This window comes from Erpetoichthys calabaricus, chromosome 12 (genome assembly GCF_900747795.2).
Source record: "Erpetoichthys calabaricus chromosome 12, fErpCal1.3, whole genome shotgun sequence".
Taxonomy (NCBI): Eukaryota; Metazoa; Chordata; class Cladistia; order Polypteriformes; family Polypteridae; genus Erpetoichthys; species Erpetoichthys calabaricus.
Window position 1 is genome coordinate 73,839,470 of NC_041405.2, and position 14,102 is coordinate 73,853,571.

At 37.1% G+C, this 14,102-nt stretch overlaps 1 protein-coding gene across 2 annotated transcripts in view; it reads right to left on the minus strand.

The window, feature by feature from the left end:
* Positions 1-14,102, minus strand: part of aff2 (AF4/FMR2 family, member 2) — a 684,414-nt gene that overhangs the window by 75,215 nt on the left and 595,097 nt on the right. For both annotated transcript variants that reach the window (XM_051935183.1, XM_028816861.2), the window contains exon 12: positions 4,564-4,679. In XM_051935183.1, coding sequence (XP_051791143.1) covers positions 4,564-4,679 — 116 coding nt within the window. The remainder of the gene's footprint in view (positions 1-4,563; positions 4,680-14,102) is intronic.

Consider the following 14,102-nt stretch of genomic DNA (forward strand, 5'->3'; position numbering starts at 1 on the left):
TTTTTTTCTTAGTAAGTGCACTTCCATTTATGCATCAACGTTCCATACAATAATTTGAAATAAATACTGAAAAAAAACTGCAACTTAAACACAAAAAAACACTAAAACATAAACAGACATAACATTATACAGTAATCCCTCCTCCATCGCGGGGGTTGCGTTCCAGAGCCACCCGCGAAATAAGAAAATCCGCGAAGTAGAAACCATATGTTTATATGGTTATTTTTATATTGTCATGCTTGGGTCACAGATTTGCGCAGAAACACAGGAGGTTGTAGAGAGACAGGAACGTTATTCAAACACTGCAAACAAACATTTGTCTCTTTTTCAAAAGTTTAAACTGTGCTCCATGACAAGACAGAGATGACAGTTCCGTCTCACAATTAAAAGAATGCAAACATATCTTCCTCTTCAAAGGAGTGCGTGTCAGGAGCACAGAATGTCACATAGATAGAGAAAACAATCTCTAGCAAACAAATCAATAGGGCTGTTTGGCTTTTAAGTATGCGAAGCACCGCGGCACAAAGCTGTTGAAGGCGGCAGCTCACACCCCCTCTGTCAGGAGCAGGGGGAGAGAGAGAGATAGAGAGAGACAGAGTTTGTTTTTCAGTCAAAAATCAATACGTGCCCTTCGAGCTTTTAAGTATGCGAAGCACCGTGCAGCATGTCGTTTCAGGAAGCAGCTGCACAAAAGATAGCAACGTGAAGATAATCTTTCAGCATTTTTAGACGAGTGTCCATATCGTCTAGGTGTGCGAACAGCCCCCCTACTCAATCCCCATACGTCAGGATCAGAGAAAGACAGCGCAAGAGAGAGATAAAAGTAAGCAATCTAGCTTCTCAGCCATCTGCCAATAGCGTCCCTTGTATGAAATCAACTGGGCAAACCAACTGAGGAAGCATGTACCAGAAATTAAAAGACCCATTGTCCGCAGAAATCCGCGAACCAGCAAAAAATCCGCGATATATATTTAAATATGCTTACATATAAAATCCGCGATGGAGTGAAGCCGCGAAAGGCGAAGCGCGATATAGTGAGGGATCACTGTACTATATATATAGTTACAGAAGTGTGCTTAGGGGGTATCTTCACGTCTTCTAAACTAAATGTAATTCTACCCCAGAACACAGGTTGGTGCTGTCTCAGGTTTGTTGTTCTCATATCTGATGATTGCAGGCTGGGGAACTGCTCATGTCACTTCCTCTCTTTTTCCAAAAGTCACGCCTCTTCCACCCAGGACTTACTTAAAACAATGTCTCACCAGAAGAGGGCATTCATAGTGTACGTGCATCTGCATAAGATGTTTCTCCCACCAGTGCACTGGCACTAACTTCTTTGTTTTGTTGTTTTTTTGGCAAAACACTTGCTATTAAATGAGGTTCATCCTGTGGTACCCCAGCCCTTCTCACGTCTCCTCTTACCTTTCTTACTACACACATGCATACATATACACACATACTGTCTGTATAGTGTGCATGTATATCTTCTTCTTTTGGCTGCTCCCCTTAGGGGTTGCCACAGCAGATCATCTTTTTCCATATCTTTCTGTCCTCTACATCTTGCTCTGTGACACCCATCACCTGCAAGTCCTCTCTCACCACATCCATAAACGTTATCTTATGCCTTCCTCTTTTCCTCTTGCCTGGCAGCTCTATTCTTAGCATCCTTCTCCCAATATACCCAGCATCTCTTCTCTGCACATGTCCAAACCAACTCAATCTTGCCTTTCTGACATTATCTTCCAACCTTCGAACCTGAGATGACCCTCTAATGTACTCGTTTCTAATCCTGTCCATCCTCGTCACACCCAATGCAAATCTTAACATCTGTAACTCTGCCACCTCCGTGTATATATATATATATATATATATATATATATATATATATATATATATATATATATATATATATATATATATATATATATATATATATAATATAAAAAAATCGAGACTACACTTTTTGGAAAAGATTTTTTAAAGTCCCACGAGACGAGAATATTGCCATGAGATTCTTTCAAGTCACTCCGTCCTATCAACCATTTTTAAACAAGACCACAGTACTCTCACCTCTCAGTCTTGTGAATGCTTTTGTCAGACACACTTCCTGCACTCTCAGCTCTTAGAAATTTTAACGTTTTACTCACTTTAAGTTCCCAATTAAAGAAGACGTATTATGTCCAAATCTTTTGGAAGAATTTCATCATGAAGGGTTATCAACAGAAAAAATTAGTACATGGGCAATCCTAGCACCTAGAAACGAGGAAGTCAAACAAATTTACGCCAAGAATGTTGATTGTTAACACAGCAAAATGATTAAACGCGTATCAATAGACTATGCTGAAACAGTTGATGGTTATCGTGGGGAAGATGAAAACATCAACTTACAATATCACAAAGAATATCTACAACCGTTAACACGGTCCAGTTTCCACTGCATGAATTACTGTAGAAAGAAGGATGTATCCAAGAAAGGTAATGTAGTACATCTTCCGCGGATAACATTAGACAACAAAGGAGATCCAGATATGACATTCGTATTAAAATGTTAACAGTTTCCCATTAAAATAGCTTTTTGCAAAGACAATTAACAAATCTCAGAGCCAAACATTTGAAAAAGTCGCATTATTTAATAGAGGGAAAGAAACGAAATTCAATTGCGGGCAGTTAGTTATATGTCGCGTTGATGCAAATGTAAAACTTCAAATGAAAATTTAAATCTGTTTAAATTGTACATCTGTATCCCCATACATGAGCGGCAGAACTACAAAGAGGCTAGTGCGTAGCGCTAGCATGGGGGTTGGCGAGTGAAGCAAGCAGGGGGTTATATATATAGAGTATATGTACACAGTAGACATGCACATATACTAGTACTAATAAAATTTTGCACTCAATAAGCCATTTTGGTTTTCTTATGGAAGGAATTCCATAGTTATTACAACAGCATATATACAAACAGAGAAATGTAGAGAATATTAATGAACTTTTGAACCAGAGTGATCTTTTTAAACTCACAGCTAAGTGTAGAAGCCAGTCAAGTCATATGAAAGAAGCAGACAGAAGTAAAGAATGATTGGTCTGAATGTGCTTAATTTTTAGAACATCTTTTTTCTATGATAAAAGATAATTTGATCATGATCAACAATTTTTTATTTTTGTTATTACTTATATGTGTAGGTTGATATTTATTCTTCTGCATATATTCTTGTATACTAACTTAAATAATATAAAGTTAAAAAAACATTTGGTGGCACAGGAGTCATGATGCCACTGACTTGCAGTCAGAACATTATCAAACTGCCGCAGTCATGCAACAAGATCACATTCTATTAAATAAGCAACAGCATCATGACTTTCTCCATTTTCTTGCATAAAAATAATTTTTGTTGAGGATGAATTTTCCTCAGATATCTCCATTTTTTTTAGTCAGCTTTATACTGTATATATAGATACATTGTGTTATAAGTCCAATTTCCTGTCACAGGTGAGGCACATTCTGAAAAAGGCTACGGGGTCTTAAGATGTCTATAAACAAAACTTGAAGAAATGGGTAACAGAGCTTTTAAAAGTTTACCCTGAAAATTCGTGAGGCAGCCTCGAAGAACAGAACAGCTTGTAGGTATTAACGGTAAAGACATGACACATTAATACTCTGGGTTAAGATGGTATGCAAATTTAAGAGCCAATCAAAACTCTTTAAAGTTCCTGGAGCACTTTGCTTTTATTGAGTGCGAAAGTGCTATAAATGTGGCAGCTCTTTAATGAATTCAAGAGTTTGAATTGCCACTTGCTGTTCAAATTTGCATATCCCTATTAGACACATACACACACCCACACAAGACAGGGAGGATGTTTGCGGATTTCTAATGCTACTGAAATATGACTAAGTTGGTGGTATTCCATTATACCATTTTCAATACATAAAAAAAAATAATAAATCAGACTTTATTCAGTTGCCTGAGGAGTTTACAGTTACTGTAGGATTTTGGTCAAAATCAAATTAACATATTGAAATTTAACAGTCGCAAACTGTTGCAAAGAACAATACCTTGGTTCTTTTATGAACAATACTTTAGTTAGTTTGTCAGTCACTTTTATGTTAGGATGTGATTCAGCATTTATCTGTAGCACATGGTAAAAAAGCTGTTTACATAATATGCTGCTTGAAATGTGAGCTATTTTATTTTACAGTTCTTTTACAATTCAATAGAAAGTGCAAGACAAATTAAAAGACAGGAGTGGGAATGAAACCCAATGTAGCAAAACTGATTCAAGTTTGCTATTTATTAAGGCACCTAGTGAGTCCCTAATATATAGGGAATGTACAGAAGAGAAAGAGGAAGGCCAAAGTGAATAAGCAATCACCTCTCCTAAATGCTTACAAAACACATTATTCAGCTCTGGTGAGAAACATGAAAAAATGGAAAAAGAACAATTCTTTTATTATAGCTTCAACTCATGTCATGAATAGACAGGGTTATTGATCAAGAACATAAAATAGAAAACAAGGAAATGCACACACTCAGAGAGTATTTGGTAATAAATCTTGTAAGAAACACCTACTCTTTTGTGCTGCAGGGTTTGTGGCTGTGAATTGGTGATATGCAAGGCGGGAGCAAAGTATTCTCCTTTTCTAATCGTAGCTTCTTATTGCCTGACAGTGGATCTGAAATTTCACACTGGAAAGAGAAAGACACAGAAAAAATACACAATTTTAAGTTATTACCTATGTTTGTGTCTCATCAGTAAATCAAAATACTCTGTAACAGGATTCATACAACATACTGGAAAAAGCAAAATAAAATGTCTGCCTTTACTCATACAAGTTTTGGATTATTTACCTTCAAATTCATCTAGCAAAAACCCATTCCCCGAACCTTTCCAACAATGTATAATAAATTATTTCAGAAATATTAGGAACCAAAAATGGAAGGGGTGCCATCTCACACATTCAATCATTCATCCATCCATCCATTATCCAACATGCTATATCCTAAAGCAGGGTCAAGGGGGTCTGCTGGAGCCAATCCCAGCCAACACAGGGTGCAAGGCAGGAACAAATTCCGGGCAGAGCGCCAGCTCACTGCAGACATTCAATCATAGTGAGCCAAATTAGTGTCACCAATCAGCCTGAAATGCACACAAGCACAAGGAGAACATGAAAACGCCACTTAAACAGTACCTGGACAGAAAACTAAACCCAGATCCCTACAGCTATTGGTCATTTCCATACCTCTCTGTATTTATTGTCTAAATAATATATCTTATAAATACTGTCTTTACTTACAGGCCTTCTGTTTCTAGCCAATAAATTACAAACACTTATGATGAAGAGATTCATAAAAATGATCAAAACTTTTCTTTTGGTGTATCTATCTATCTATCTATCTATCTATCTATCTATCTATCTATCTATCTATCTATCTATCTATCTATCTATCTATCTATCTATCTATCTATCTATCTATCTATCTATCTATCTATCTATCTATCTATCTATCTATCTATCTATGATGATGATGATTTCATTAACAGACTAAAATAACAAGTTAATACTTTGGGCATCTTGACATAGGAAAAAAAATCTTTTAATCATGATCACGGTGTCTGTTAGATTCATAGACATTTTTATTGGCTGTCTCATCTGCGAAAGCTAGACTTTGCTTCATTTTCTGCTCTAACACAATAAAAAGTCTAGAATAATAAACAGTATCATATGACTTCACATTAATCTCATTCCAGTTAAAAAGTGACCGCTGCAAGTGCAATAAAATAAGGTAGTGGTAAATTTATAGTAATGTCTACACCACACAATGTAGGATTTCATTATTTGACAACATGATGCAGGAAGCCTCTACGGCCACTGTTCCCGTGGGACAGTCTGCAAGTCTGATGACAGATTTTATCTAAACGTGCTCACTGGTGGCCACAATGATCCAGCTGAACCAGTGCAGGAGTGTGAACCTCAAGACTAGATTTTCTGAGTCTGGCACTCTCTTCCTGGAGTGGGTAATTAACTCTTTCTTTAGCTATACTTGGTTATCCAGTTCAGGGTCATGGGAGACACCACCTTTCCCAGCAGCAACAAACGCTAATGCAGAGCACAATACTGGATGTGATGTCAGTCTATTACAAGACACTTCTGGCCCACTTATCTACACATACTGTACTTGCACCGTGCCAATTTATAGATACTATTTAACACTAGATTTACTAGAGCCTACGATAAAACTCGTAAATCCGGCCCACCTTAAATCCCTTCGAACCTCTCCATCAGCGTCTTTTGTCTTCTAAATGCATCGATAAGCCCAAGCAGCAAGCAGCCTGCTATGCCATTCCCCCCACCGCCTCAGAATGGGCAAGAAGTTCTCCCAGTTCCTGCCTTGATTGATTATCTGGGAGTGAGCTACTCAGAATTGTAAGGGGAAATAATGTGCTATGTGTTTTGTGTCTACTGTACAACAATCTATGTAAACACATCATTAAAACAGAAACATTTTTCATGTTTTAGTAATAAATAACAAAATGTAGACACGAACTGTATAATGTGTGAAGGCTGATGGCCAAATATCAAATAAACACCTTCACACATTATACAGTTCATGACTACATGTTGCTTGGGCTTGTCAACACATTTAGAAGACAAAAGACACTGACGGAGAGGTGCGAAGGGATTTAAGGTGGGCCAGATTTACGAGTTTTTTCATAGGCTCTGGTAATTCTAGTGTTAAACACCGGGATGTGCTGTAGAAGGAGGACCAAAGTATCCAATGAAAATCTATACAGATACAGGGAGAACATTGAAAATACAGACAAACACAGACAGCAACCAGGTTAGGATTCAGAAACATAGGCAGTCAAATTCAACTTGGTGCAGAGATGCATTAGAGAGCATTCCAAGAGCAACAGAATTCTAAGAGTTGGATGGCACATAGAAACATCTTGAGGTCACACTTTCATGACAAGTATAAGCATTTTGAACAAATAAACCCATTACTTGTTCTATATATAGTACACCTTCAAAATTCGCGGGGGTTACGTTCCTAGAGCACCCATGAATTGTGAAAAACCGCGACTTATGGATGTGGTTAAAAAAATGCCTATTTTTATAGTTTAAACCCTAAATGTGCCCCCAAAACACTTAAATTTCATTTCAACTTCAGCTTACATTAACTAAAAAAAGAATGTAAAAATAAACCCGTATACTGTACAGTACTGTACTGATATGTCACCTGCAGTGCTAGAATGTAAAATACTGATGTTACCACTATATGTACTGTAATTCATGCAAGTGGGTTTTCATTACCAGACGCTTTAGAAGGTGCAGGGAGTTTCGACGGCATCTTGGGGCTTTAACCCTTAAACTGCCACATACTTGGGGGTTAATGCATCCCTTTATGCCAAATACTTTTTTGCTGCACTTTTTAAGTAAAGATCACAATTCACAAAGAAAAAGTGAAATTTTAATGGAACATATTTTTTTCATGCAAAGAGCATCACACTTACTGCAACACTGATCATTTTACACACTGCCAATGAACTGTAAAAACTATTTAAAAAACTACTGGAACAATATGTACAAGGTGCAACTGCTTGAACTGGCTGCATGCAAGCACACAGAGGTAAACGCTGACGCTGGCAGGCTAGTCTAGTGCAGCGGCTCAATCCCAGAGACAGTGAGGCTGCAGTGGCCGGCAGTGGTCATGAGCTGGCTGCTCAACGAATGTATGGCACTGACTGATCAGCTCCGGCGTGCTGGTAAATTGCACTGGGAACCGACAATAGCCAGTTGCGGTGTTCAATGAATGTACACTGCCGAATATAATCGGCTCCTACGTACTGGCAAATGGCACTGGGAAATGACTATAGCCAGTTGCGGCAGTTGAAGGATTAAGAAGAACAAAATGGAAAACACAAGAACACTCTGCTGGAGATGCATCACAGGGCAATAATCAGCATCAAGGAGAAATGAATAAAGCTGTAGCGGTCCAATGTTGCTAAGATTCACACCGTCAAGAAGACAGTGATTTATTTATTTTTATGGTGGAGATTCCAGGGACGCACCCAGCCTTGACCTGACCCACATGCACTCACAAACAGAGACAAAAACAAAGCAAACCGGAAATCAAACAGCAAATAAAGAATTTAATGAAAACAACGATACCACCCCTGTTCCCCTTACGGCAATTATACATTAAATACAAAAAAGCACCACCAAAACACACACAGTAAAGTCCATGAAAAACGGCAACGGATTAAATGTAATGATGAAGATAGATAGTCCAGAGATTCACATGTTGAATGGAAATGTAAAGATAGTCCTACTGGTAGTTCCTGAAATGGTGAAGACGGGTGGATGGGTTTAGGAGCGCTCCTTTCTTTGCAGGATAGCAGTGAATCCACTTACAGTCCTCATGTACACAGGCAGATGGCAGACAATCCAGACCCCAACCATGAAATGATCCAGGGCAAAACAAATAAGTACAGGTAACCCAACAGAAGGCAGGCAGAGAGACAGGAACTTGAAACACAAATTACAAAAACTTTTTTTTTCTTTTGGTTACCGGCCCCCCTTTTTAAAAGCCGTGCTGACATCCTTTGACCCCAACAGCCCCTGCACCCTCAGCAGAGGACCAATCGGAGCCACTGCAGGGACTGCTGGGAGTTACAGTTTCAAATTCTAGTAGAGTACGCTCTCGGATTGGCTACTTTCACCATCCCAAGCCATGTTTTCATCTACCATTGCTTCCTGTTCACTCTACAGTGCAGTATTGCGACAAAAAAAGCCATAAAAAATTGCGGAGGATATTTGCGGTTTCCGCTAACAATTATTAGCTAGGTTTTAAGGAAAAATCCACGAACGACTGCGGCCGCGAACCCTGAACCCTCATCAGCGTCTTTGCGGGGGTCTACTGTAAAGGAATTTGTTCACTAAATAATCTGGTTAAAAAACAAGAACACAAATACAAGAACTTAACCCATTCTTTTACTTTTGCTGGTATGTCTTTTTTGAGATGACACATATAGAATGCAGAAAACTGGTTCAGAAAAGTACACAAGAAAGAAGCAAACACAGATACATCTCCTACACAACTGGTATATTTCATTAAACTTCCTGAAAATTAATATTTTACAGAGGCAGTACTGCTTCATCGCCTCCTTGTGATTAACTGACATGAAAGCACCTTTCTTTCCCATTCCGTGTCACATGACACTCTTCATACTACTAGTCAGTGAAGCCTCTTGGTTCGTGAGGTGAAGGTTTCGAGTTCAGTCCCTGGATCAACTTGTAAAAGCAAATTCTAACTTGCATGTTGGCATTTCTTTTAGTAGTAACCATTGTGTAAAGAGCTTTAGGATAGTGTTTGCAGTCAACTGGTAAATGCCACTGATCCTGACTTCATTTAAACCACTTGCTACATCTAAAGAGGCTCTCAACTTTCCAATTTATACAACAGTTAGTGTCAATTAGGAAATTCCCCAGATTTATTGATATTTCTATAGAAATTTAGTCAATGATGTCTCTGCATTAATGGCAGTTAGTGGGCACACCGTTGATCAAAAATTCAGTACATAGTAAGCTCACCTCAACAATTTAACGTATTGATAAAATGCTTATATCAAACTAAACATAATCATTTTCTCCAGTTTTCCATTATAGGCTCAATGCAACTTCTCATCTGGAATAGTACTTTTACTCTGAATATGTGAAATTTTCTTTGTGCCTAGTGATGTTAGCATATTTAATATTTGGTTGGGAAGGTCCATGGACTCAGCAAGTTTTCAACATACCTTTTGACACGTGTGTCTGTGCAGCCCGAACTTATCAGTGTTACCTCAGGGCTTGAAGGCTAGAGACGTTTTAATTGACCCACTTATTGATTTTTTGTGAAACAATTTATAGGGTGCATGAACCTGCACATTTGCTGTTTTGGAGTAGCCATAATTACTTTCATAAATCACATTAATTACTTATGCACAATACAATTTAGAACTTTGCCCATTGAACCAAAATTAGAAACATATGCATATTCATTTGTCTTTCTGCTTTTGGAGGTTGAGCAACTGATGTTAAGATATCTTTGAATACTGTCCTTTGGAGGTAGTATTGTATAACAAAATGATGTGCTGAACATTTTCATTTTGTGCGATTTCATGGAATTATTCAGCTGACATTTTATCATCCCTGTTGCTGGTAAGTTAATGCGTTGTGAAAAGCAATGTCCCTCCGTCACTTCCTTAAGCCAAGTTTACTGGAAGCTACCCGTTTTTTCAGTCACTCTCCAATGTCTACACTCCGATCTTCCATGGCCGCAATCAAGTAGTACCATTCTCGTTACAGAAAACTAAAATGAAATGTCGTTAATGGAAAACTAATCATTTTCTTGACTAAAATTGAAACAAAAAAGTCTGAAAAGTGAAAATAAACAAATATGAGGAAATAAAAATGAAATATAGACTAGTTTTTGTAATTTTAATTAGGATTTTCTCCACACTAGTCTCTGTGCATAACTTACATATGAGTGTGTAGTTGCAGGTACAGTATATTTAAAACCCACATGATCACTTGTAGAAGAATATTGCTTCATAAGCGTCTAGAAATTCTCCTTGCTGTGGCTGTCAGAATCTTGCCAGCAGATGCAATATTCTGTGGATTTCATTGGTCATTTTCAGCAACCATTCAGTTTTTCTTTGTAGAACTGAGAATGAATATCACAGCATCAACACCTTGCTAAACACTTATTCTGTGGATCTCATTGTCCATAACTGACCGTCAGTCACACATATCACATTAGTAGTCAGGGAGTGGCAGCTTTTAGTAAACTTCAAGGATAATGTGCTTAAACCATGTCACCTGTACCTTTGGAAGACATGCTAATTAGTTTAAAAAATTAGAACCATACAGTGTAGTATTTGTGAAGGTCACTGAATAGAAAAACAAGGTAGGAATTTCAGCAACTGGCATCTGTAGCCTGTGTGTGTGTTTTATGAAAACATATGAAAACGTCATTTTCTCACTAGATTTGCTATTTGCAAAAAAAAAAAAAAGAAATAATTACTAAGACTATTATAACTATCATATTATACAGCAATATCTAACTGTTAAATCAGTGTAAATTGATAGAATAAAAAAAGATGAATTTCTTAGTAGGGCTCAAGTACAACAGCTAGTTACAGATGTGTATTTATGGAAAAAAGTAACTGCCTTTTTTCACAAAGATATTGCTTGCTTACTGGCTCTATCTTTGCAGCGACAAGATAAAACTGAAATTTAGCATGCAATCTATGCCATCAGCTGAGCTAATGTTGCAGATTTAGAAACTGTTTTAATCAGGTTATGAGTTGTGATTTTGGATATGGATGGTGTAGTATCACAGAGAGGGTTCCTGTCACACAATGCCATGAGCTCAGGTTTGATTGCTAGCCTGCTCAGGATATGTGGGGAGTTTGCATCTTCTCTCCAGGTGTATGTGGCCCGAGTGTGTGAAATGCAGGACGATTACCTGTGTTACAGCTGGATATTACAAGTGCACTCTCAATTTCCAAAGTACATTTATTCCTATATGTGCTGATAAATTACATTCACTCAGTTTAGGTTCCCAAGGAGCTATCCAGGTCTCACATGTTGCTTATTACTGTAAGTGAATGATCTGAGATGCTAGTATAACAGCTGTTCCATATTTGATACAAATAATATGTTTGTAGAAATGCACTATATACCATACACATCATTAGCTTTAGCCATTGTTTGGGTCTTAGACCCACCTCTGATTATGCCTCTGGTCTAATATGAGTTTCCCCCATGGGGTTTGTCAAAGAAAGGGGGTTTTGGCGCAACTGCTATGTAACTGGAAAGCTTTCATCTTTTTCTTTTATTGCTGTAATTAACAAAATCAAGTAGTGGCTTCAGGAGTATTTAAAAAATAACCAAAGTAATATTCACATGAAATTAACACTTTTTCAAAATTTGGAAATAGGCAGACAATATATAGTCAGCATCAATGAACTATATAAAACAAGTATTAAATGAAAGTATTTGTGTGCAATTATTTTACAGCTCACAAAGGGAAACACACAAATAAAAATGAAAGCATTTTTGAAATGAAATAACCATTTGTTTAAACTTATTGTGGATTAAAGTATCAAATGACATCAGAGCACACTACCTGTTTGGTTCCTGTAGCTTTGATTACATTGGAAGCCTTAAAATGTCTCCTTATCATGAGAAAATTGAGTTCTGTCACAGATAGATAATGTTGTATGTAGTGAGTTGACAGGTACAACGTGAATGACATACAATTTGACAACTATAAAGAAAACAGATCTTATACTTGTAAACAACTGCAATTTTGGTGAGTAAAACAAAATAATAAAATGTGACAAAACTACAAGTTAATTGGTGAAAACTAAATCATTCTCTAAAAGAGGATGAAAAACTTAAATAAATCTAAAAGTAGAACATGATGAAAAACTAACACCTAATAAAAACTAAGAAATCAAATGAAAACTAAATAAAAACTAAACCTAAAAAATGGTGGAAAAGTAAAACTAAATAAACTATAAATAGAATGAAAATCTAAATAAAAACTAAAACTAGAGAGAGAGAGAGAGAGAGAGAGAGAGAGAGAGAGAGAGAGAGAGAGAGAGAGAGAGAGAGAGGTTAGGAGCATGCGCTGTTGCTGCACCCACCACATGACAAACCAACTCAGGATCTCAGATTAGGACCAGAGTGCAGCCATGCAACAGGTGACACCTTAGCACCAACTAGACAATAGTGAAAACTTTACCTTGAAACTAAAAACAAATAGAATGAAAAACTTAAACTAGACAATGGTTAAAAATTTAAATAATAAAAAAAAAAAAGAATCAAAAACAAAAATACTAAAACTAAAAAAAATGTCTTGAAACAAGAAAAACATTGTGTCTTTTCATTGTCAACTAGTTGAAAATTCACCCTGCCAGCTCCACCTCACATTGCTCAATTGTGGTCAAAGGCAACACCATCTGCAAACACTTTCCTCATCTTCATGACCCAAATCAGGATACTTCTCAAGTCTCGCCAGCAGCCCCATACCCAGACCAGCAGAAGAGTGGCCCTCGTTAAGTGTTAACGCCTGATCATTTTTCTCAATTACTCACACACACACACACACACACACACACACACACACACACACACACACTCTGTATGGCTTCTCAGGATGACTCAGCCCTTCCTGACAATGTCATACCCAAAGGTCCATGTGGTCCCACCAGAATTTATTCCAAAGCCATCACGGAATTTGATAAGTATTTATATATTTTATACATGGAATAACACATTCTCTTCAGCTTTGCAGACGTTTGTTGGTTTGTTTCAGTTTGGACTCTTGCCCACAAATGCTATCACAGGTATAAATAATACTGAATTGTGCTTGATATAACAAGTCAGAGAAAACAAGGGTAGTTTCGACTTTTATCTGCCTTTCTTTTTTCAGCTTGATAGATGCCTTAGACTAGAGGATAGAATATACCTACCTGTTCAGTGAACTCTAAATCTAAAAACTGGAATGTCAAAGGATTTAATTTTGTAGTAAAATCAAACAAAGTGCTAACTTACAGTGTGTAAGAAATGTAAGAAATTGCTTCACCAGGAATCCATTGCATGTGAGAGGCTGTTTCAGAATAAAAAAGAATGGGTGGGCCAATATTCCAAAACTACTCTAAAACTCGAGAAATAGGGGAAATTAACATACAAGTACAGTGAATAACATAAAAGGAAACTTCGAGAATAGGTAGAGCTCAACACAAAAACTTAAAAGGAATATGCAGAATAACTCACACTTTTCACTTACATTGATCTTTTAAGTATTTACCAAAATCACTGAATGGATTTAACTTAAATAGCATTTACATCATGAAGATGGAAGGAAATGCACATATTTTAGCAAAACACATACATAAGATGGAGACCACAAAACTCATTACCTAAGTCAATACTATCAACAGATAAAGAACTATTAAACAAGATTAAATAAATAGGGTTTTTAAGGACTATTATGCAGCATTATGCTCACCGGAATGCATGAATAATTAGGCCCTAATTAAAAGTTTGCTTAACG